Here is a 23,679-nt window from a genome sequence, read left to right as displayed (position 1 = left end):
AAAACCCGACTGGATTCCGGCCCTCGAGGAGGGACTTTGACACCCCTGGTTTAAGGGATTTGGAGGCTTGATTCAGTACAACTTCATAATCTGAGACTCCATATGATTCCATATTGTTCAAAACTCTGAACATCAGTTCACTGTCTTTCACTGTTAAACACCCATAGACAATCGGATATTGTTCCATAAGGTACAAGTTTATTAAGATCAAGAGATGATGCTCTTGTCCTCGAAGATAATATGTTACATCATTGGGTAGGCAATGACAAAATAGTTCATCTTCGATTCTATCATGCTCCTGAACTTTCTGTAAATGTCTCTTAGCATTCTGTCTTCTTCATTTGTCTCATATCTATTAGTGTATATCCGTATCTGTGCAGAGACAGAAAAAATGGAGTTAGGAAACGAATATAAAACAGCACAGCTAGCGACATAAAGTACTGAAAAGGAGGTCTAAGACTAAGAGATAATAAATCAACTTAGCAGAAAATTCCTACAACCAAAGATTTATGTAACCTCAGAGTTCAGCTGAGGAGCAGACTCAACACCCTAATGAGTATGTTATGCAAATTTGTTAAAATGATCCATTTTTACATAAAAAAAAAAAAAGACAGAGATGAGAAAAGAAAGAGGAAGATTCCCAACTCTTCTTTTTTTCTTGGAAAAAGACAGATGGGTATTGTGACAGGCAAGACCCTGTCACGTCCATAAACCCTGCTGCAGTCCCTACCTATGCTAAACCAGTGCCCATTCCTTGGGAAAGAAATAGGACTTTAAAGTCTGACAAGCAGACTGTAGGCACCTCAGAAAGGCAGGGAATAGGCCATAGTGCAGCAGCAGTACAAAGCTTTACTTTATTACCCTTATACAAATCTTGCAGAGGGAAAGAATCACTTTAATTCTACAGCAGTGCAGGCTGACAAACAAAGGGTTAAAGTGAAGGGAGGAACCAGCAGAGCTGAAGTAGTGGTGCCTCACACAACGAACTTAATTGGTTCCAGGAGCAAGTTTGTTATGCGAAAAGTTCGTTATGTGAAACGCGTTTTCCCATAACAATACATGTTAAAAAAAATGATTCGTTAATACATGTTAAAAAAGATGACATAAAAAAGATAAATTTGTCAAAATGGTGAAAATGGTGGTCTTGCTGAGGCCAAACTCTTTGACGAGGTCACACTGTTTTACCCCACATTCACTCCTTCTAATTATTTCCCGTTTCATTTCAACAGAAATCACCTTCCTGCTTTTTTTAGAAGCCATGATATATAAAAAATATTGAGTTTATCTTAAAAGGACGACTGTATACAGTGAGAGAGGGCAGTTAAGCGCAGTGACTAACGACTGCCTGCGCGGAAGGATGCAATACATCGGCAGCTCGGGCGACTTCGTTTTGTGAAACGAAGTTCGTTGTGTGAAACGAAGTTCGTTGTGTGAATCAAGACATGAAGTTCGTTGTGTGCAGCGTTCGTTGTGCGAGGCGTTCGTTATGCGAGGCACCACTGTAAATCTCCTACAGCTGAGAGATGGGAGGAGGAGCAGCAGTCCAGAGCTTGGATGCCCAGAAATCTCCCAAGCATGCTGGCAAACTCTGAGAGAGTTTATGCCCCGCAGGAGAGTTCAACCAGAAGCAAACAGGAAAGAAAGGTATCAGTTTCCCAGGGGAAGATTTAGTGGAAGGATTTACAAAAGCTGACTGTGAGAAAGGAGGGCACCCACAGGTGGGTGGTGGAGAGCCAAGAGACAGAGAGGAAGCTTGTGTGGAGGTATCTGAATAGGGCTATAAGGAAGATTTTGCCACGGAGTGCAGTTTTGATCCAGAGCAAGGCATGAGTGACGAATGCATGTTTGATTAAATTGTTTCGCCAAGAAACCCAACTGTTTGGTGGTTAAATAAAATTATCCTGTTGATTAAGAAATGGAAATGGAGGTTTTGAATGTTTGGGGACAGAAGTATGTAAGGCTTTGGTGCCGTATGATGGGGAATCCCAACACAGATGAAGTTGGGAGTCGTGTTTAAAAGTAAAGCTGTGTTAAGGGCCCAAAGCTTGTCCCTGTCCTGAGTCACTGAACATCTGGGAATTTCGGGTGGGTACAGGATCATATGTTCTGTATAAGGGAGGTTAGAGTTCCCCCACATACTGGCCCTAGCTATAGGAAGTCAGGGCAGTAATGTGAAGCTTATTTAGTGGTCAGGGTAAATAATTGCGCAGTGATAAACCCCTACACCACTATAGCTACAAAAACTTTAAGAAGAGATGCAAAAGCAGAAGTGTTGCCTACTGGCAAAGAAGAGGGGCTCAGGTCCCTGTTGAGGAGGGCTGCCTGAACTGTGACAAAGCAGCAGCCTTTGGAACAGAAGTGTTTGGTGTAGGGTTGTTTTTTTTTCTGGATTTTGTGTGGAGTGAAATGAAATACTAAACTTTTGGGGCTATTAAGGGCCTGCCATGGACTGCTTAATGGGAATGGCTCTATGAGCACTGAAGTGGTGATTTTTGTGCCCATTGACTCGTGTGGAGATATTGTGAAAGAAAATAAACCTTTATTTTTTTCTGTTTTGGAAAGGCTCAGAGGCTATTTGTGTCTAAAAACAATCCTGCATAATAACCCCATTGGCACCCTGTGGAGAGCTAATCAGTGCGCACGTAGTGGGAATCCGGGCCTTGCCCTGTTGGAGGGACGACCCCGTCACAGTAGTCTTATCTGTTTATTTTTTTGTTATAAAGAGAAGGGGATAATCATTATGACTTTGGCAAAAGTTTACTTTTCCATGCTATATGTCAGGGGTGTCCAATGTCGGTCCTCGAGGGCCGCAGTCCAGTCGGATTTTCAGGATTTCCCCAATGAATATACATGAGGTCTATTTGCATGCACTGCTTTCATTGTATGCTAATAGATATCATGCATATTCATTGGGGAAATCCTGAAAACCCGACTGGATTGCGGCCCTCGAGGCCGACATTGGACACCCCTGCTATATGTGAATGAGAGGGTTGTTTTTTTTTCTTGATTGAGTTCTAGGCCTTCCATGTTTAACTGTGTATTTCATTGAGCTTATCATGATTTGACTAGTCTTTCTTAACAAATAAATACAAGAATTCTTCAATAATGTGCATGCAAATAGATCTCATGCATATTCATTGAGGAAATCCTGATAACCCGACTGGATTGCGGCCCTCGAGGAGGAACTGAGCTGAGCAGGTGTCCTCTAACAGCATTGCTACCAGTAGGGGTGGTGCTTCAATATTGTGTTTTTAATCTCTAGGGGGAGGCATGTTGAAAATGTAATAGTGACATGGCATCGCCCATTGTCAGAACTGGAGATGGAGGACTCTCGCTCAACTTAGAGGGAACAGAATCTTGCGACTCCTTGGGATTCCGGAATCTTATTACTATTTGATTTTCTTCCAGGTACTTGTGATCTAGATTGGCCACTGTTGGAAGCAAGATAGTGGGCTAGATCAGGGCAATTCTGGTCTTTGAGGTTTTCAGGATATCCACCATGAATATGTATGAGATGGATTTGCATGCACTGCCTCCTTGAGATGCAAATCCATCTCATGCATATTTATTGTGGCTATCCTGAAAACCCGACCTGCCTGTGGCTCTCGAGGACCGGAATTGCCTACCCCTGGGCTAGATGGACCATTGGTCTGACCCAGTATGGCTATTCTTATAATTCTTATTAAAATCTTGTGAAAGTTTGGATCTTTTCCAGATAAGCCCCGCCAAAAAGTTAACCCCCGCCACCCAAAAAAAATTATAAAAAAAGAGGCGCGATCTGTAGAAAGTAAAGTGGGGGGGGGGGGTTCCCCCCATGCCCCCCCCCCGTCAGAGCCCTTAAAAAAATAGTCGACAGTTTATCCTATTTTTTTATAATGTTAAATTTCATATCCTCTTTTTTATAATCTTTTTGGGGTGCTCCAACGGGGGGGCGTGGGGGGGAACCCCCCTACTTTACTTTATACACATTGCGCCGCGTTGTGGGGGCGTTGTGCTGAGAACTTCACTGGTTAAGGTTGCGTGCGCTGGCAAAAGGTGGCGGGGCTTAACTTTCGGCGCGCCCACTTTTTCCATTCGTGGCGGGGCTTATCTGGAAAAGATCCGAACGTTTTTCTCAGGAAATAAGAGTTTGGGCTCTGATGTTAGCCAACACAGATCCTGGGAACAGAAAGAATCCCAGTCACAGCCTCTTACCTTCAACGTATGCAAGGAACATTTGCCTTCTTCCTGATACTGAAGAACATTCTCAACAAAGCGGACATCAAGGAAAGCCCAGATTTTAAGGTAACGCAGCCTTTCACAGTTTAGAAGCAAACGCAACAGCTCCTCATCCAGAACCTCGTGGTTGTTGTTGAATTCCAAAGTTAACCTCTATTATTTTTGGGTTTTTTTTTTTAAAGAAAATAAAAGAGATTTAAGAAAAGGAATTTGTGTTCTGTTACATGTTCCACTGTCACATGATGGGAAGACTTGGAAAGAGAAAAGCATCTGAACCTGATCTGGAGAATGGAGCAGTTTCAGTAGGTGTGGGGGGGGGGGGGAATGTCTCCCTGAGATGCTTCCGAAACTTAGGGCTCCTTTTACGAAGGCGCGTTAGCGGTTTAACGCGTGCTACACCGCAACCGTGCTAGCCGCTACCGCCTCCTCTCGAGCAGGCGGTAGTTTTTCAGCCAGCGCAGGGGGTTAGCGCGTGATTAAAAGCCACGCGCGCTAAAGCCGCTAACGCGGCTTCGTAAAAGGAGCCCTTAAGCGATGGTAAAGTTCAACATTAACAATTTTCTAAAAATGTATATACAATACATAAGAATTGTCCTATCGAAAATGGCCCTCCACATATAATATGTAAACTGCTTTGGTTGTAACCACTGAACGATATATCAAATCCCATCCTCCACACTATCAGGAAAGAGTATGCTCTCTTCGTGAATAGAGAGCATATGCTCATTGTACAAAAAACAAACACAAAAGTTTCTGGGGGGTTTTCTGCTTATTTTGCTTATTTTGGGTTGCTAACATGAAATGACATGGGAGGTCTTTGAGATTTCCCATGTCGTTTCAAACACTGATTAAGTCAATTAAAAAAAATTAAGTTGTAGACTAGACATCCATAAAATTAAAAAAACGATAAAGTCTTCTATCATAGATGGTGTTCCTAAATCAAGAGAAAAGTGTTAATTTCAAAATCAAGAAACTGAATTGTTAATTACGTGTACCTGGTGATGTCAGCTAGGTGTGCCGATCTCGGCACCTAACTTCCAGCATCATTTATAGAATCTAGATCTTAGGGCATAAGTGTTTAATGGCTCCTAAATTTGCAATATTTAAATATCTAAGAATAGAAGCTCCATATATGAATGCTATAGAACAGTGGTTCCCAATCCTGTCCTGGAGGACCACTGGCCAGTCGGGTTTTCTGGAATACCCTAGTGAATATGCATGAGAGAGATCTGCATATAATGGAGGTGACAGGCATGCAATCTGCCCCATTAGGGCTCTCCTGAAAACCTGACTGGCTGGTTTCTAATGTTACTAGAACTCTAGCTGATAGCTCACACTTTGCCGTCATGCTCTAGATCTATTTCCCAGGACACTGAATTACTGAAGTTATGTCTGCCTTTACTGAGCCTTATTTACGAGGCATTTTCCCCATAGATAAAATGGGAAAAATCTTTAGTAAATTAGGTCTCTGTTTCTAAACTCTTTGTATTTGGCTATTAGCTTTCCTTTATTTCCTAGATTGTAAAATAAACAATATTCCAGCATACCTGCAGAGTTTGCTTGTAGTATGGAAGCAGATCAGTTAGGGTTGGTCTCATTGACCAGTCAGGGTCACTGAAATAGCAACTTCGTAGGCTAATATTCCTTACTGGAATCTCCGGCAGTAGTATCCTTGACAAATGATTAAATTTCATAACCCTCTCAAAGAAGAAATTCACCTTCAGATTATTGACCTGCTTAGCTAGATTTGACCAGGACATACCCCAGACCACTTGCCCATGAGGATCATGGATATGGCATTTGATGTTTATTGTACCCAGTGAATCAGAGCAGTTGTCACACAATACTTGCAGTAAGTCATCAGAAATGCAATTGTAGTTTAGGGTGAGAACATGCAGATTATGGAAGGAGGCCAAAGTTTGAGTAAAGAGTGGATAACTGTAGACAGCCAGATGCTGACTAAAGAAGTCCTCAATACTGAGTTCTGAGATGTAAGTCACATTTCTCATGTAACTAAGAGAACTCAGAACACCACAGCCTTGCTCTAATGTCAGCCTTGCTCCCTTAAGATTGAGGTAGTCCAAGTGTTTGCTTACTCTTTTCAGAAAAAAACTTAAACTCTTGATAAATGAATTCCGAATGGTAGTTCTCCATATTAAACGCTCCAGTTCTAGATGTTGAATAGTAAGGGATTTTAAGCGGTTATTGCATTTGCCCAAGCGTGAGAGAAGACCTCGCATAGTTAGCTGAAATTTTCTGGTCAAGACAGCATTATAGGGATTCAGAAATTTTATCTCCAGATGCTCTAAATACTTTCCAAACCTTCTGACGTGCCAAACAGCAGCTTCAAAGTCAGAGGCATTTGATCTTGAGGGCCTCCCACTGAAGGTAATTGTCCTAGATCGCCAAAGAGCTGCTGAATACATGGCCAGGTTCCAGCCTTTGCAGACTTGAGCAGCATTGGCTCTGTCTCGATCACTAAGATACAAGAACAGGTGGCTCAAACACAAAGTGGGTAGATTGGCCCAATAGCTTTGGTCAAATAGAGGAAGAGGTTCGTTATCATCCATGAATGCCAACTTTTTTTCAGAAGAGAGATGAGAAGAATGGTGCTTGATTGACTGCAGAAATTAAATACGATCCTTTCTGATTAGCTATGATTATCTGTAAACATGGGCTTTCCTCCAAACCAAGTCTAGCTTTAGAATTTGATACATTAAATATTTGGTAAGTCAATTTTGTAGACTAGGCATCCATAAAATTAAAAAAATGATAAAGTCTTCTATCATAGATGGTATTCCTAAATCAAGAGAAAAGTATTCATTTCAATATCAAGAAACTGAATGGTTAATTACATGTACCTGATTATTACGATGTACATGGTGTCTAGAAAAAATGGGACTCCCAACACTTTTCCAAATAACCCAAAAATGTCCTACTGCAGAAGCTTTTGCCTGGAATTCGAGACATTTCCAAGTATTTTATTTTCAACATCAAGCTCGCAAAACAGTTGAGCTCTTAAGTAATGAAACCCCAGAATTCATTGAGCCAGCAGTTCAGTGGTATCGAATATTTTGTGCATGTGTCAAGGTTGAAGGACATTTTGAATATAAATTATGAATTAACTAAGGAAACCCCCATTATACTTAATGTATTTTCAAAGGTCATACTACAAGGGGGTGCTGAAAAGTTTTTAGCTCAACCAAGAAGAGAATGACGTGGATATGGTTCAATCAATGATCTGAAACCATGTCAAAACATGGAATTTCATTTCTGCAAATTGGCACTTAACAAAATAAGATAACACTCTTTTCAGATACAGCGGCAAAATAATTATCAGAATTTAGGAAGTTGACTGGTTGGGCTGAGAACTTCTCAACACCCCCTTATAAATGTTCAAGCAGTTGCAAATTATTTTGAAACTATGTGGGCTCCCGTTGTTTCTAGACACCGTGTATATATAAGATCACATAATGACCTCATTAACCAATCATACTCCTATTTTCATCCACTGGCATCTATAAGCTAGTATGACATGACTTTTGATATGGAATGGTTATGAATTTGCTGTAGTCTGGTTGGTTCATTTGGACAGTTTTATTTAAGCATTAGTTTTCAAAAGATCACTTTCTGGAGCCTATCTATGGGATTATTGCAAATTAAAAATAAAAAAGACGTAGAGCATTTTAAAATAAAAAGTTCAGCATATAACGTTAATACTCAGCATTTAAGTGAAACAAGGTGTTTCATAGTAACATAGTAAATGACGGCAGATAAAGGCCTGAACGGTCCATCCAGTCTGTTTCTTGAGATTTAATGGCCTGTACTCTGGTCTGGCCCATCCATCCCAGGATGCTAAAATGAACATTCTATGTAGGATATAAAGTTCAATGACCATATATAGAGAAGGAAATCCCTGATCACTGTATTTACTATGAAGAGGGCTCAAACATTTATATAACGAGATATAACGAGTTGAGCTGCTGTTAAAACTCTTTGATTAGAATGATATGTAGTGTTGGTGAGGTTGAGATAATATGATATTATATTAGTTTTTCCATGTCTGATGTTTAGATTTGGCCTTTATCTGCCGTCATGTTTCTCTTTCAAATTTCTATTATTATATGTGTAAAAAGGTGAATAAAGGCAGATTAAAAATGTTTTAAATAAATAAATGGCAAATATGTGTGTAAATGACCAGAATGAAGCAGGGGAAACAAAACCATAAACTCAAAAGCACAGAACCAGAGTGGAATTGTCCCAATCAGAAAGGTGAGCACTAAAAAAGTGTCCTTCAACTCATCTGATAAACAGAAATGCCTTTATTCATCGAAAATCACATATATGCATCCAATGACTCAATGACCCGACATGCACATGTTTCGGTCTAACCGGCCTGCCTCAGAAGTCTACAAGGACATACATGGATACAGACAAGCTAAAAATCTACACAATATATAATGACATATAAAAAAATTATTTATTTTTAAATTATTTATTTTTAATCACTATATACCTATTGAGATGAAGTATTAATGTACCTGTTATTTATGGTGATTAATTCATATGTGGTTAATTTGGTTTTTAATGAATTCATGTGGGTAGATTTTAGTTGCTTTCTTTATATACAGTATTTCTCTTTTGCTGTTTTATATTAAATTATTTTTTTATATGTCATTATATATGGTGTATATTTTTAACTTGTCTGCATGTTGGGTCGTTGAGTCATTAGATGCATATACGTGATTTTGGATGAATAAAGGCATTTCTGTCCTCTTTTTTTTTTTGTCTTCACAAATATGGTCACCCTAGTATCTTCCCCTCTCTCAAGTCTCCTCCTGCTGGACCAGGTGAGGCACTGGCTCACTGATGACGATGATATTGATGATATTTTAATACTATAGACATTGCTATTTAGCCTGAAACCGTTAAGCAGCTTGTAAGCTGAGTTAACCCCCGATGCCAGAGCATGTCCAGCCTCAGGCACTGAATATGTGGGCATGAAAGTTAATCAGACACTGACTGCACCGCGGTGGATAACCTTTTGCTCTGCCCAAATTCTGCTCTGGTCCAGTCCTAGCTTAGCCGCTTTGCGCTTTGGTGATCAGAGAAGGCTTTTCAGCAGTATTAACCGGTTAAGTGATGCTGAATATCTGGGTATGACACTCTGAACTTCTCCCAAAATAAGATGGTATATCAAATACCAATATATATAAACCCTTCTGAATATCAACCCCATAGTGCAGGAGTAGGGAACTCCGGTCCTTGAGAGCCATATTCTAGTCAGGTTTTCAGGATTTCCCCAATGAATATGCATGAGATCTATTTGCATGCACTGCTTTCAATGCATATTCATTGGGGAAAACCTGACTGGAATTCGGCTCTCGAGGACCGGAGTTCCCTACCCCTGCCAAAGTGTATTAACACGCCCTTTTTTACGAAGCCACGTTAGGCTTTTTTATTGCCGCCTGTGGCGGTATTATAATAACTTTTTTTTTTTCCTAGACCGCCAACGCCCATAAAGTTCTAGGCAGTTCATAGAGTAAGAAGGACTGGACAATCCAGTGATAATACAAAGCAATAAGAAAGGCAATACAATATTTCAATAATGAAAAAATACAGTATGAAACTATAACAGTCATCAATCAAGAACAAATTTTTTGAACAAATAGGTCTTAACCGATTTTCTAAAAGCGCAATAAGATGCAGATTGTTGAATCAGATCATCTAGCCATAGTTACACTCTGACGCACACAGGAATTCTATGAGCGTTGGAGCTAAAACCACCACGGCTGGCGATAAATAGCCTAACGTGGAATCGTGAAAGGAATTCTAAATCTCCCAAATGCAACATAACCCTCCCTCCTTTTACATAACCATGATAGTGGTTTTTAGCGTAGGCTGGTGCGCTGAATGCTCTATGCTGCTCCCGACACTCATGGGGGGAGGGGGAGTTCATATGCAAAAGAGCCCTCAGAATCCCCCTCCCCCTTCCTGCCTGGCACCCATACAGTCTCTCAGTATTTTGAAAGCACAGCACAGAAAACGAACTCAAGTAACCTCAGAGGTGAACTCAAGCCCCCAAATTCTGTTATTGGTTTGTTTAAGCCTTCGTCAACAAGCTTCATGTTATCTACAGAATTGTTTACAGGTATATATGTGCCATCAAGGAACTTGCACACTGCTCATACCTCAGGACTGGTGGTGCCCTTCTTATCAACAGTTGCATTTGGAGGTATACTCCTGGCGGAATTCTGTGCAAAAAAAATTCAAAAATTCTGTGCACAAAATTAGCAAATTCTGCAAGTTTATTGTTAAATTTTAAGCAATATTTTTGCTAATTATTATCCATTTAAAACATTTAAAATAAAATGTTTTTCTGCTACCTTTGTTGTCTGGATATTTTATTTTCCCATTATGTTGGTTAGTTTCTTTCTTCTGCTTTCCTGTCGTCTGCTAATTCTCCTTCAAGTATCTGCTATCCATTTGTCTTTTCTACTCTATCCTGTTTATTCCCTCACGACACCTGCCTCATACATATTGATCATTCCTTTTTATCTCTTTTCTGCCTCTTTCTTACCCTTCTCTTTTTCTCTTTTCAAATTTCCATCTTCTCTCCCATTCCCCATCATATTCCTTTCTCAGCTCTCCATTCCCTTTTATCTTCAATGTAAGTCCATATTTCTACCCTCTGTTATATCTATCCTCTTATCCGCTTCCTTGCCACACTCTCCTCTCCTTCAGGGTTCTACCATTCTAAGCATCTTTCTTTCTCCACCCTCATAGCCTGACACCTCCCTATCTCTTCCCTGCTGCACTCTCCCCCATTGTCCAGCATTTCTCACATTCTATTCCCTCACTCCCCTTTCCAGGCATCTCTCCATTCTGCTCCTAGATCCAACATACCCCTTCTTCTCTTCCTCCCTCTCATTTACCCCCATGTCCAACGCCTCTCTCCCTTTCTTGTGCCCTGGGTCAAATCTCTCTATCCCCCTCCATACACCATTTCTCCCTTCCTCCCCTCCAATATGTGCAATTTCATCTTCTCCCCTCACCATACATTTCTGCCTCCTCCCCCTATGCCAGCATCTTTCCTTCCTCTCACCCCTTAAAATCCCCCCTGTGCCAGCAACTTTTCTTCCTCTCCTCCCCTGTACTCTAAGGCTTGCTTCTTTGGGTCACAGTATCAGCAGCAACTCTAACATGCTACCTGCCTCAGAGAGACTTCCAGGTTAGCGGCAGGTAGCGTGTAGGAATTGCTGTCAATACCGTGACCCAAAGATGCTGACGCAGTCGAGATTATGCACGGGAAAAGGGAATTCTGTGCAACTGTGCAAATTCTGCATGGCGCAGTTGTGCACAATTCCGCCAGGAGTAGAGGATATGAGAGTTATTTTTCTAGTGCTGGACATATAAAATGGAACAGGCTACCTGTGAAGCTTAAGCATCAGGATGATTTGTGCACCTTCAAGGAACTTTTGAAGCGTCACTTGTTCTGTTTGATGAAGACAACATTATAAAACATTGTGATTAGAAATGTATTACAGTACTGTTTTGAATAAACTGTGATTGTGTTTTTTGTTTTTGCAAATCATTTTTATTAAAGTCAACCAGAGGAACAAACAGGATACAAGATAAGCAAAACAAAAGCATAACAAATGCATAACAGAAGCGGCTCTGAGTAAGGCAAAACAAGCACCAGCAGCATAGGAATTATGAACAACATATCATCCATAGGCAATAAAGAAAGAGAAAGAGAAGAGATGTCCAAGATCTCCCACCCAGAATAAACCATAAAATCAGTGACACAGGTTGAAGAAAGGGTGAGAAATCAGGTAACAGAGCTCCCTCTTCTGGCTAAGACGAGGAATGTGATTGTGTTTTAATTGTGTATCTCTGTTGTAATTCACCTTGGTATAAGATAGAATAGAAATAATAAACCATAAACTATAGGGCATTCAAAGTCAGATGCACAATTTTGGGCATGGATCACAGATATGCGCATAACATAATTGATAGCTGGCCTTAATAAGCGCCAATAGGCACTAAATGCTGGTTACATGTGTATCTGCTCTGTGCAGCATGCACGCCTAGTTCATCTCACGGAAAACTCCAAAGGGGTGTGGCCAAGGGAAGAGCACAGGCGTTCCCAGGATTTAGGTGCAGAGTTATATTGGAGTACATTTTTCTTTGCAGCCCCATCGATTGGATGCCTTGGGGACATGTTTTTACCCTCCAACCAATCGGCTTTGATTGAGCCAGCTGTTATGAGCACTGCGGCGCCATTGCAGTAGTAACTCGAGATTTGAACTGTGAGCGTTGTGTGCGCTTGGTATGCATACACTTTGCTGTTTTGTCTTTAGATATATAGTAAGCATGAATGCGTTTATATTTTTAGTTGATCCTGTGCCCTGAAGCAGCGGCGTTTCAGCCACCATTGGTTGATCTTAATGCTGTTCCACTGCTCAGATAAGCAATTTATTTACTACAAGAGTTTTCTATTGGCTCTTTGATTAGATTAGGCTGGATTACTGTAACACACTATATCAAGGTATAACACAGAAAGAAATACGAAGGTTACAAATTATACAAAACACAGAAATAAAAAATATTACTAATTCTAAAAAATACGATCATGTCACTCATCTTTTGCAAGAAGCACACTGACTACCGATTTCACACAGAATAATATATAAGATCGCATTGTTAATAATCAAAAGTCAGAAAACCAATACTCCTATATTCTTATATCGATATTTAATACCATATTCCCCAGCTAGATCTCTTAGATCAGCAGATCAGTATTTGCTGACCATTCCATCATTGAAAGTAATTGGCACTAGAAGAACCACAACTTTTTCTATCTTGGGAACCCAGCTTTGGAACAAACTTCCTACTTTTCTGCGCGCTGAAACTTCCTTAGAAAAATTCAAAAGCAATCTAAAAAGCCATCTATATAAAGATGCATATGAAGTTTAGATCAGACAATCTTTCTTGAGTTTTTCTATTCTCATTTAGATTGTCTTTTTTTATTAAAAAAAAAAAAAAAAAATACTTTTAGACCAAGTTTCACCAAAAATCTTTTAATACCCCTCCTGATGTTCTTCCCTAAATGTTTTTCTTTTTGGTTTTTTTTATTTTTAAACAAATGTAGTTTATCCTTATATTCCTTATGTATCTTTAAATAATTATGGATAAGATTGTACGTTTATTGTTTTAAATGGTTTTTATTTGTCCCCCCCCAAATGATTATTGTTATAAGCATTGAAATTACTTGATATTGCGTTCAAATCAAAACTTTAATAAACTTGAAACTTATTACTAATGAAGGTTTTTATATGCCATGATGGATGGTTCAAAGTAGAGCTGATGCATTTATAGCTCACTTCGTTGTGCACTTGGAATGATTTCTTGAGGCATCTGAGGCTTTTTCCCTTCATTTTAGAATGCGTAGGTATGCAATTTTGTTATTACTGGAGTGGAATATATTACTATTGAATTTTGATTTATAGAATACTTCCATGTCCATGTCTGGGTAATTTGCAATTTATTCATTTGTATCTTGCTTTGTACAAAATGGGTCACAACAAATAGATACACAGTATCAAAAGAAAAAACACTAATACATACATTATAAATTTACAACAAAAGGATCAGTGGGCAGCGCTCAAATACACATAAAAAGGCTTAAACCCCATACTTCATCTTGCAAAATAAGTACCTTTTCAATAGTCGCTAGGTGTGAGCATTTATACCTGCTTCTGGCAGACTTTTATAGAATTAATACTTAGGGTGCATCCTCCTGGTGCTTAACTTATGGTGTCCTTTACAGAATTCTACCCCCCTCTACCCCGTATACACATTTTCGAGCTTTAGATATTTATATCCTGGCTCTCTTAGTTTATACCAGGCAACCCTCTTTTCCCATTTCAGTCACTCGTTTTTCAGTCCACTGAATCGTTTCTTTATTCAGTTGTAATCCGTATGGTTTTAGGCTCCCTGAGGAAGGAGTGTGTTTTCAAAGGGTCCCAGTTTGCCACATAATTGGACCATATTTTGGATACAAACTGTTTATTGTTTCAAGTATTGCGTTTAATTTATAACATTTTATTGAAGGAATCCAATAAATATACAATAATATAATACAATAAAATAGTCATTACATTTATATTCACAATATTAATTTTCAAACAAATGTCTATCATTCCTTCAAAATAAATTTCCATATTACCCATTACATATCTCTATACACTCCCCGTTTCCTACCCCCTTCCCTTTCCCCCTATTCACCCCTCCCTCCCTTCCCCCCATTGTTTTAATTTTAATTATAACATTGTAATGAATGAATAAAATATAAATACAATTCAAGTAATTCCACACATATTACTATCAATCCTCCTATTCCCAACCCTACCCCAGAATGAAAGGTGACACCCAATACCAGGTATTAAAATGCAAAGAATGTTTCTAAAGCTTCAATGTAAAGCATTAAGAATCATACTTCTTGCTCTAGAGCAGTGTTCTTCAACCACCGGTCCATGGACCAGTGGCGGTCCACAGAAATTTCCTGCCGGTCCACAGGGCCAGCATTTGCATCAGGCCCAAAACAGTGTTCTTCAACCGCTGGTCCACGGTGCGATCGATTCGGCGTTATCTTCGAGCCAGCTCCCTCTTCCTAACTGATTCAGTGCACAAAGCCACGGGCAGTGGCTCCTACGGGCATCCTGTGCCTGAACCGCAAGCCTTCTCTCTGACGTTGCAACGTCAGATGAGGCAAGGGACATGCAAGGTGCAATTAGTACTATTATGGGGGCAGGGTCTGGGGTGGACATTGGGTAGAGATGGGCAGGGTCTGGCCCACGACTTAGCCCAGTGTTCTTCAACCGCCGGTCCACGGGCCAATGCCGGTCCACAGAATAATTTTTTTATTTCTGCCGGTCCATAGGTGTAAAAAGGTTGAAAAACACTGCTCTAGAGGATAAATTTTGTATATAAGGGTCCCAAATTTTTTTAAAAACCCGAGTTCATAAGACTTGGAATCTTGTACATCATTTCAGCAGTTTTCTTTTTTGTTAGTCAGTCATCAACACCAGCATGGGTATTATTGGAATAGCAGGCCTTTCTGGATGACTCCCTGCTGCTGTTCCCTCTAAGCTCAGCGAGAGTCCTCCACCTGTAGTCCTGTCAATGAAGGACATTTTCAATAGAGAGGGATGGGCAAGCTCTGCAGGACTCCAGGGGACCTTCTTGTCCCTAGTGATTGAAAACACAATATTCAAGCACCACCCCCTACTGGCAGCAATGCATTTGGAGGACTCCAGCTCATCATAGAGGAAACAGCGCTCCCCACCACCACCTTAACACCAAATCAGACATGATGAGGAGTGTGTGTACCCTGTCGGAGACACCAAGCTACTTCAGGTCCTGCACTTTTGCTAGGTCTAGATTGTACCATATATGAAGCTTGCCAGATTAAATGAAGATACAACAGAATGCAAATAGGCACCAGACTGTCATGAGGCTAAAGGCATGTGACCCAGACATTCTGGTAAAGCATGACCTAGAATATTTTAATCCCTTGAAAGACAAACAGTTCTGAAAATTACATATAATGTGTTTATGAGCAAAGAAGTTATCAGCAGTCAGCACCAATGGGTTAATACTTTGGGAAAAACCGAGAAAAAAAGCTTAATTTCCACCTCTGGCAGACAGGCCAAGTGCTTTTAATTATATGCATCCTCGTCTATTGAAAGGTAGGGAAACTACATTATGAGCCTCTGTGAGTCAAGTACATTATCCCATGGCTGCAATGCAACACTGATGGAGGTCATGTGGCTGCCACATGCATCTTCCCCCAGTGTCTACAGTGGCCAATGGAAATCTAATAATGACGTCACTATGGCTGGAGTGATGTCACAATCAAGGACAGTTCCAGCAAGCACCATCATTCCCTTAGCAGATGTTGGATGGAACATGTCCGTTGCAGAGCAAGCAGAAGCACATCAAAAAAAAAAAACAAAAACGGGCACAAGATCCAGGGGTGGGATTTTCAGTGCTTACCGGATTTGCTTTCCACTCCAGTGGCTGAATTTCACTGGTCCCCTGTGCTTCCTGTGAACCGAAGAGGAGACTAGTTTAGGCAGCAGGCATGCAACCCCCCCCCCCTTACCTTGTAAGTATATACTGTCACTGCAGGCCCATGTGACATCATGGTGACTGAGTGCACCTTTGAAAGGGTGCGAAGTAAGATGGTATGTATGTTTTGCCCTTTTTATGTGAAGTCAAACTGATTAAAGAAACCTTTTTTTTTTTCATAGAATTTTTGATGCTTTTATATAAGTGTTAGGACTAAGAAGGACGTTGATTGTACGTATGTAACTACAGCACCAGACCTGTGCAAGGGGTTGTAGTAGGGGTTACCCTATGGCTCCAGAAAAAGGAGGACGGATTGAGACATCCGGGTTTTGCTTCCATTGAAAGCAATGGAAGTAAAACCCAGATGCCTCAGTTCATCCTTCTTATGGGAAGGGGTAAAACGCGGACCTGACAGACCTCGCGGATCTAAACCCGTACGGCCTTAAAAATCTGAGGTCCGTGTCGGTCCGTGTCCCTGCCGCTTGTAGTTTCTGTCGCTGACAGACCTTGATTGAGATTTGAGCGCAGACGGATCCGTCTCAGCCTAGGGAGGGAAAAGTGTTAGGATCCGTCAGCGCTAAAAATCTCTTCGTGGTCTGTCAGAGCCAGAGACTAGTGCTGGAGTTTGGAGACTTCTTTTCCATAACGCACGTCCAAAACCTATGTCCCCGCTCTCTTGGCTTCTGCTCTGCCGCTCCAGCACTAGTCTCTGGCTCTGACAGGCCTCAAAGAGATTTTTAGCGCTGACGGATCCTAACACTTTTCCCTCCCTAGGCTGAGACGGATCCGTCTGCGCTCAAATCTCAATCAAGGTCTGTCAGCGACAGAAACTACAAGCGGCATGGACACGGACCGACACGGACCTCAGATTTTTAAGGCCGTACGGGTTTAGATCCGCGAGGTCTGTCAGACTCCCCCCTTGTGCTGCATTTCTAGCAACCACATCCTGGTGCATTATGGGTAGTGTGACCATATGGCTCCAGAAAAAAGGGGACGGATTGAGACATCCGGGTTTTACTTTCATTGAAAGCAATGGAAGTAAGGAGAACAGATTGAGACATCTTGGTTGCTTTCAATGGAAGTAAAACCCGGATGTCTCAATCCGTCCCCTTTTTTCTGGAGCCATATGGTCACACTAATTATGGGTCCTGCACAGCAGTGATTTCAATAGGTAGAATCAGGGACTATAAATCCCACACTGCTTTGTGGTGTAAGTTTAAAATCAGGATTGGCCCCAAAAAAGTCTCTCTCCTGGAAAAGGAAAACTTGTCAACTCTGCGTTGCAAATCTAGCCATGAAAAATAAAGCATGAGGCTTTCCTTCTCTCCTCCCCAAACCCCACCATTTTGACACTGGCTAAAAGCAGCAATGTTGTGATTAGAGAAGGTACTTCTCTTACTGATTATTTCTGTAGCTCTTCTGCCTGTAAAGGGCAGTGGTCTATTTTAAAACAAAGATCAACCATTGGCCTCAGGGATGGTTCAGGGTTAGAGTGGCTATTCTGAGATGCTGATGTTTCTACTAAGAGTGTGATGTAGTGGTCAGAGCTGTAGCCTCAACACCCTGAGGTTGTGGGTTTAAATCCTGCTGCTCTTTGTGATCTGGGCAAGTCACTTAATCCTCTACTGCCCCAGGTACATTAGGTAGACTGTGAGCCCCCTGGGACTTACAGGGAAAATATTTGAGTATCTGATTGTAAACCACTTAATACACCTCATCCAAATGGTATTTTCAATCTCAATCCCTTTCCCCATGGGATGCAGCGTTGAGTTCCCACTTCCTTGTTCCAACTCCAGTTTCTTCTTCTGCATCAGGTTGGTGGTAGTCTTTTCTAAGTGAGACTTGAATGAGCAAATACAAGAGTTGAGATGTGCATTCATTAGCACACTTTAAAAAAGATTTGTGCAGGCTAAATCAATGAAACTTACATAAACAGTAATGCATATAAAGTCGATTAACGCGTGAATACGTTCTAACACACATTAAAAAACATGACAGATTAAATTATACATTCTGGTGGAATTCTGTATGTCATATATACAAAATGGAGCTCACTATAGCAACACAAAAAGGACATATAGATAAATTTCAAAAAATATGGAGACCATTAACTGAATATTGTAAAGAATGATTAATTTTCCCATGTATAGAATTTGATTAGAAGAAAAAGGGATCATATCTCTAAATATTATATAATATATTAATACTTGATTTATAATATGAAATATGGAAAGAATAGCATTTAAAAATTTTATTCATGTATTACTGAATAGAAGGGAGGGGGGAGGGGATGGGATATTATTATATTAACTAAGAATTATATAAATTTAGTTTTCTGAAATATTAGTATGAATTTATATTGTTGATGTAACATATGAAAATGAATAAAGATTTCTCATTCAGTATTGATAGGGAGGGAGGGAGGGAGGGGAAATTATTATATTCAATAATAATTATATTAATTTAAATTTCTTACATAATATTATAACTTTATAAAATATTGATTTTCTAAAGAAATTTTAAATTTGATATTAATCTGTAAGTTAATCAAGTGTGATTATTCAAGTTTATAATGAATTTATTTAAAACACTTGTTGTAACATAAGAAAATGAATAAAGATTTATAAAACCAAAAAAAAAAAAAAAAACCCATTCATTTTTTAAAGGCCCCCTTTACAAAATCACGGTAGCGATGTTGCCACGGTAAATGCACTGAAGCCCATTCAGTTCTTATGGCATCACTACCGTGGCTTTGTAAAAGGGACCCTAAAATTATTATTAAAATGAACATGTGATGTGAACTGGAAACAATCTAGAAACAACCTGAAAATAAACTAGAATTTTTTTCTACGCTTATCCCTAAAAATAAATTTTTCATACTTATATTTCTTATAATTTTCCAGATATGGCTTCCTATTTCTTTACTTCTTCTACAAGTAAGGTTTGTAATATTATCGGAAAATACATATAAACAAAAAAAAACAACCCACCCAAATCTTTCTCAGATGAGCATACACACCCTCACAACACTTATCAAAAATTAAAGTTATGTTTATCTGGAAAAGTCTCACCTAAACATGACGGACTGAGGCAGCACCCCACCTGGCCCTCTTGGGTCTTGTTGTTTCAGTGGCTCGCATAGCTGCAGTGGCGTGCGGTCAGGGCCTTCGCCCCCACTCCCTAAAGGCCCTGAGGGCACTGCTCTGAATTTTATTGGTTGAGCAGGCAACAGGCACCTGCTGCTCAGCCAATCTAATTCAGATCAGTACTGTCAGGGTCTTCAGGGGGTTCGGAGAATCCCCAGCCTAAGAGCCCTGCCAACTCAACAAATCAAACTGCATCAAGCAAAAAGTATACTGAATCCCCTGAAAGCCCTCACTGCATAGCTGCTGCACGCCATGGCATAGCTGCTACCTTCTCTTCATCTCAACCGAAGAGTGGCTATGTGATACTGTTGTATAGAAGGCTGGCATTGTGCGACATCCCCTTAGCACAGATGATAAGTGAAGGACAAGCTGTGCACTATGGCAATAATTATATAACAGTGCGTCTATATAGAGATACCCAGAGGATGCCCAATAGGCACATTCTTACCAATGCTATATACTTTGACTAAAACTGTGTGCACAAATTTGTGCATAGTCTGATTTAATTAGTTAACAAGCCAATCTGTGCCAATAATTTCCATTTATTGGCAATAATTAGAACTTATGTGCCCAACGTTCTAAGCATATTCTATAAAGTGATGTGTGTAAATTCTATTTTGCAGATCTCAAAAGGGGGTGTGGCTAGGGAGGGCATGGGCGGGCTGTGGGTGTTACTAAAATTTAGGTGCATGGTTATAAAATAACATCACAAGTAATAGAAAAGTCACTCAATAAATCTCAACTTCACCAATTTCAAATGAGTGTACAACTCTTGGCAACTTTTGTGCTCAGAATCAAGGAGACAATAACGGGGGCGAACCCCAGCGTTAATCTCTCACCACCCAATCATCGCATCGTAAAGCACCAGTGATGGACCGTATAGGTATTTGAATAAAGCACTCTTTACTTGCTGGTCACTCACACTTATTACATCTTACATATTACACGAAGGGAGGAAGATGTAATAAGTGTGAGTGACCAGCAAGTAAAGAGTGCTTTAATTGCGAGTCTGCACCGCTCATTATCATAACCTTTTTGCAATACTGTCGGTTCCCTGAAGCAGATACGAAAGTGTCACGTCGGAACCTGATACTCGCAAGCTATAAGATAAGTTTTTGTCTAAACGTATAAAAATGAATAAGCAGCGTTGCCTTAGTGGCACCTTAAGTCAATAATTCAAATTCTTATACTGTCCCTCACTGGTGCTTTAATATGCGATGATTGGGTGATGAGATATTAATGCTGGGGTTCGCCCCCGTTATTGTCTCCTTGATTCTGAGCACAAAAGTTACCAAGAGTTGTACACTCATTTGAAATTGGTGAAGTTGAGATTTATTGAGTGAGTTTTCTATTACTTGTGATGACATTCTTCTAATCACTCAAGTTGAAAAGATCATCTTGAGTCTATTTGCCCCCATTTGTGTGGTTATAGACTAAGCCTGATCCGGGCACAATTTAGGTGCTGGCATTTATGCCAGATTTTCATTGGTGACATCGGAAGAAGAGATGAGGCTGGCACTTGCAGCTGCTAGGAGATGCTGCTGGATGCCGCAAAAGATTTCGAAGTGGGAGTAGATCAGGGAAGTGCATTATAAGCCTAGAAAAGAAGGATAATGTGAAAGTGTGTGTGTGTGTGTGTGGGGGGGGGCTATTAACCAAAGGCACCTTTAAATAAGAATGTTTTAAGGGCAGATTTAAATCTTTCTAGACAGGATGCCAACTGAAGGGAAGAGGACAGTGTATTCCACAAGGAAGGACCTGTCACAGAGAAACCGCTGCTTAGTGCTGTGTCCGCAGCCTTCCATAGAAATTTAGGCCATATTAATGTAATCCAAAGGCCCACCTACAAAACCGAGTCTTCACATTGACCTTGAATGAAGAAAATTACTGTTCATTCTTAAAATACAACGGTAAGGAATACAACAAATGGGGAATCAGGTAACGCAAGGCAGTAAAACACGCGACTTTCAGATGTAACAGACAATACGCCTAGTTCAGAAGCTCACAGAGGGGGAAATTCTATAAAAGACAACTAAAGATAGGCACCTAACTTAATTAGTAAATTGTCTTCAAATACGAGTTTTAACAAGCTCATAATTGAAAAAGACTAAAAATTAATTGGGTGATAGGTGCCTATCTTCTTGGGCACGATTCTATAAAAGACAGGTGTCTATTGCATAGTGACTGGTCATGTAGGCGTGTTTAGAGGTGGAGAAGGCCTTAGGCATTGCTGGGCATGATTCTTTAAAGGATTTAGGCCCCTATAATGTAGGCCTTTAAAACCCTAGCGTGATTCTGTAATGGGTGCCAAAGTGTCATTGATAAGAGACAGGCATCCATATTTTTAGACACCATTTACAGAATTTCCCCCGGAAAGCATGCTGGAGACAAGGGAAATATAAGGCCCTATAGCTACATAGTAACATTGAAGACCCACAAAAACTTAACAAGATAAACATATTTGGTTAACTGCACTGCTTGCACAGGCAGAAAGGACAATTTAAGTAGATAAATCAGAGTCTTTTGTCCTGGACTAGGATAAGTCCAAATGTCCATATTCACTCGGTTTGGTTTTTCAGACTTGATTCTGACTGGCATTTCCATTCTAGGAGTCTGAAGATCTGCATTCGTTTCAAAATACGTCGAACAGTTAAAATCTCTGAATGTTCACAATCCAAGCAATCCCGGATTTTTTTCTAAAGCAAAAGAAAAGAAATCTGAGCCAAAGAGAAAACCAACTCTCTGCTTCCAAGTGGGACTGAGTCATTTGTGAGCCAGTGATGCCTGCCTCGTATCAATAATACTAAATTAGAGTTGTATGCTTAGGAATCAACTGAAACCAGCATAACTGTGAGATGATAGCTGTGATCAGGAGGAGATTTATAAAGTCATTTTTGAAGCTTTTCAGTTTCTTTATTGAGATTTCTTAACCGTCCTTGTGAAGAGATTCACCCAAGGCAGGAATTTCGGATAAAGGATCTTGTACCTGTATAAGTTTGTACCTGAGACAAAGGAGGACTGTGATTTGCCCAAGGTGACAAGAAGCTGCACTCTGATTTGAACCATTAGGCTACACCTCCCCTCACTTACCCCTAGACAATTTTTTAAGAGACTTCCATTTTAGAAAATTTGGCTTTTCCCTGCAATTTTCATAAGGATTTTTTTTTGTTTTGTTTTATAATTTCAATGCATGAATATATCAGACTCAATATTCAGAATGATTTAAACAGCCAGGCTGTTTAAATCAGCTGTCTGGGGCTAACCAAGTATTTTCAGTGGCACTTAACCACATAATGCCACAGAAAATGCCTGGTTAGCACCAAAGCCAAAACTGGCTGCTTTGGGGCATTCTGGGAACAGACTCAGCAATTAAATGGTAAAGTGCAAAATTACAATATTTGGCATTTAACCAGTTAACCACAAAAAAGGTGGTTCTATCCTTGTTGAGCAGTTATTTTGTTGCTGTTGGCAGAGACTGCTGACTGGTCATTCTCTGGTTTCTTCCAATCACCACTAGTCACCTGGGCCTCTTTCAGTCACTTGGGTTTGAGTTTACTGGGGGTTAGACAGGTGCTAGCCTGCATCCCCCAAGAGACACTCTTAGGAGGTCCTGTTGCCAGGAACCTTCTCTCTGTTGTCTTTCTGGGCTCCAAGTCTTGTTTGCAAGCTCCTATTTCTCTCGGAGTGAGATCTTGTCTCAACATCCAAATGATCTTGCTTCGCTTGGCCTGCTGGGAAGAGTTTTAGCATAGGGCTTCTCCATGCAGTGTCCTCTCAGAGGTGATAGCGGCTCTACCCTTTCATAGTTCTTCATGATCAGTTAAGTTCTGAATATTGCACTGTGTGTGGCAGTGTGCATATTACATCATTCCACTTTTGTGGTGTCTGCAGTGCATTGTAGAGATGTGCATGGAAGCCTGTGCCTTGTAAAGAAGTAGGTGCGCTTTACACAGGATTATAGTAATGTGTGTACACTCATAGTATGCACCATCAACATCTCAAAAGCACCCCCTTGAGGCCACACAAAACATAGTGTGAACAGACTGAGAGCCTCTGCCCGGACTATTATACAATGATTATTGAGATAATAGAAAAAGAATATTACCTCTCATTTTCCTCAACAGTTTGGAGTTCGCATTCACATGGGGCACTTCATTGAAACTAGACTCAGACATTTTTT

The 23,679-nt window shown here is 40.3% G+C and overlaps 2 protein-coding genes across 5 annotated transcripts in view; both read right to left on the bottom strand.

The window, feature by feature from the left end:
• Window positions 1–45: 45 nt before the first annotated feature.
• On the bottom strand, window positions 46–23,619 carry FBXO39 (F-box protein 39). 3 transcript variants are annotated; one of them, XM_033922871.1, is made up of 7 exons: window positions 18,024–18,405; window positions 16,279–16,329; window positions 11,650–11,713; window positions 10,410–10,472; window positions 5,766–7,018; window positions 4,195–4,371; window positions 46–372 (listed from the first exon to the last, which is right to left on the bottom strand). In XM_033922871.1, exons 5-7 carry the CDS (start codon window positions 6,786–6,788, stop codon window positions 244–246), a joined length of 1,329 nt encoding a protein of 442 aa, XP_033778762.1. In that variant the 5' UTR covers window positions 6,789–7,018; window positions 10,410–10,472; window positions 11,650–11,713; window positions 16,279–16,329; window positions 18,024–18,405; the 3' UTR covers window positions 46–243. The 3 variants fall into 3 exon arrangements, with proteins under 3 accessions (XP_033778762.1, XP_033778760.1, XP_033778761.1); XM_033922869.1 differs by lacking the exons at window positions 10,410–10,472; window positions 18,024–18,405 and adding an exon at window positions 23,605–23,619; XM_033922870.1 differs by lacking the exon at window positions 10,410–10,472.
• Window positions 23,605–23,679, bottom strand: part of XAF1 (XIAP associated factor 1) — a 29,949-nt gene continuing 29,874 nt past the window's right edge. For both annotated transcript variants that reach the window (XM_033922873.1, XM_033922872.1), the window contains one exon: window positions 23,605–23,679. In XM_033922873.1, the coding sequence (XP_033778764.1) occupies window positions 23,638–23,679 (42 nt within the window). In that variant the 3' untranslated portion in view covers window positions 23,605–23,637.

This window comes from Geotrypetes seraphini, chromosome 15, assembly GCF_902459505.1.
Source record: "Geotrypetes seraphini chromosome 15, aGeoSer1.1, whole genome shotgun sequence".
NCBI lineage: Eukaryota > Metazoa > Chordata > Amphibia > Gymnophiona > Dermophiidae > Geotrypetes > Geotrypetes seraphini.
The sequence above is the reverse complement of the archived record's forward strand: the minus strand, read 5'-3'. Positions and strand labels throughout refer to the sequence as shown.

What these genes read in the sequence shown, in the direction of transcription:
- FBXO39 (XM_033922869.1), bottom strand. Translation starts at nt 6,788, where the DNA reads ATGGATGATAACGAACCTCTTCCTCTATTTGACCAAAGCTATTGGGCC. An exon ending in ACTACAAGCAAACTCTGCAG is followed by an intron (nt 4,372 to 5,765) that starts GTATGCTGGAAT and finishes CAAAAATAATAG; the next exon opens with AGGTTAACTTTGGAATTCAA. An exon ending in GTTCCTTGCATACGTTGAAG is followed by an intron (nt 373 to 4,194) that starts GTAAGAGGCTGT and finishes GTCTCTGCACAG; the next exon opens with ATACGGATATACACTAATAG.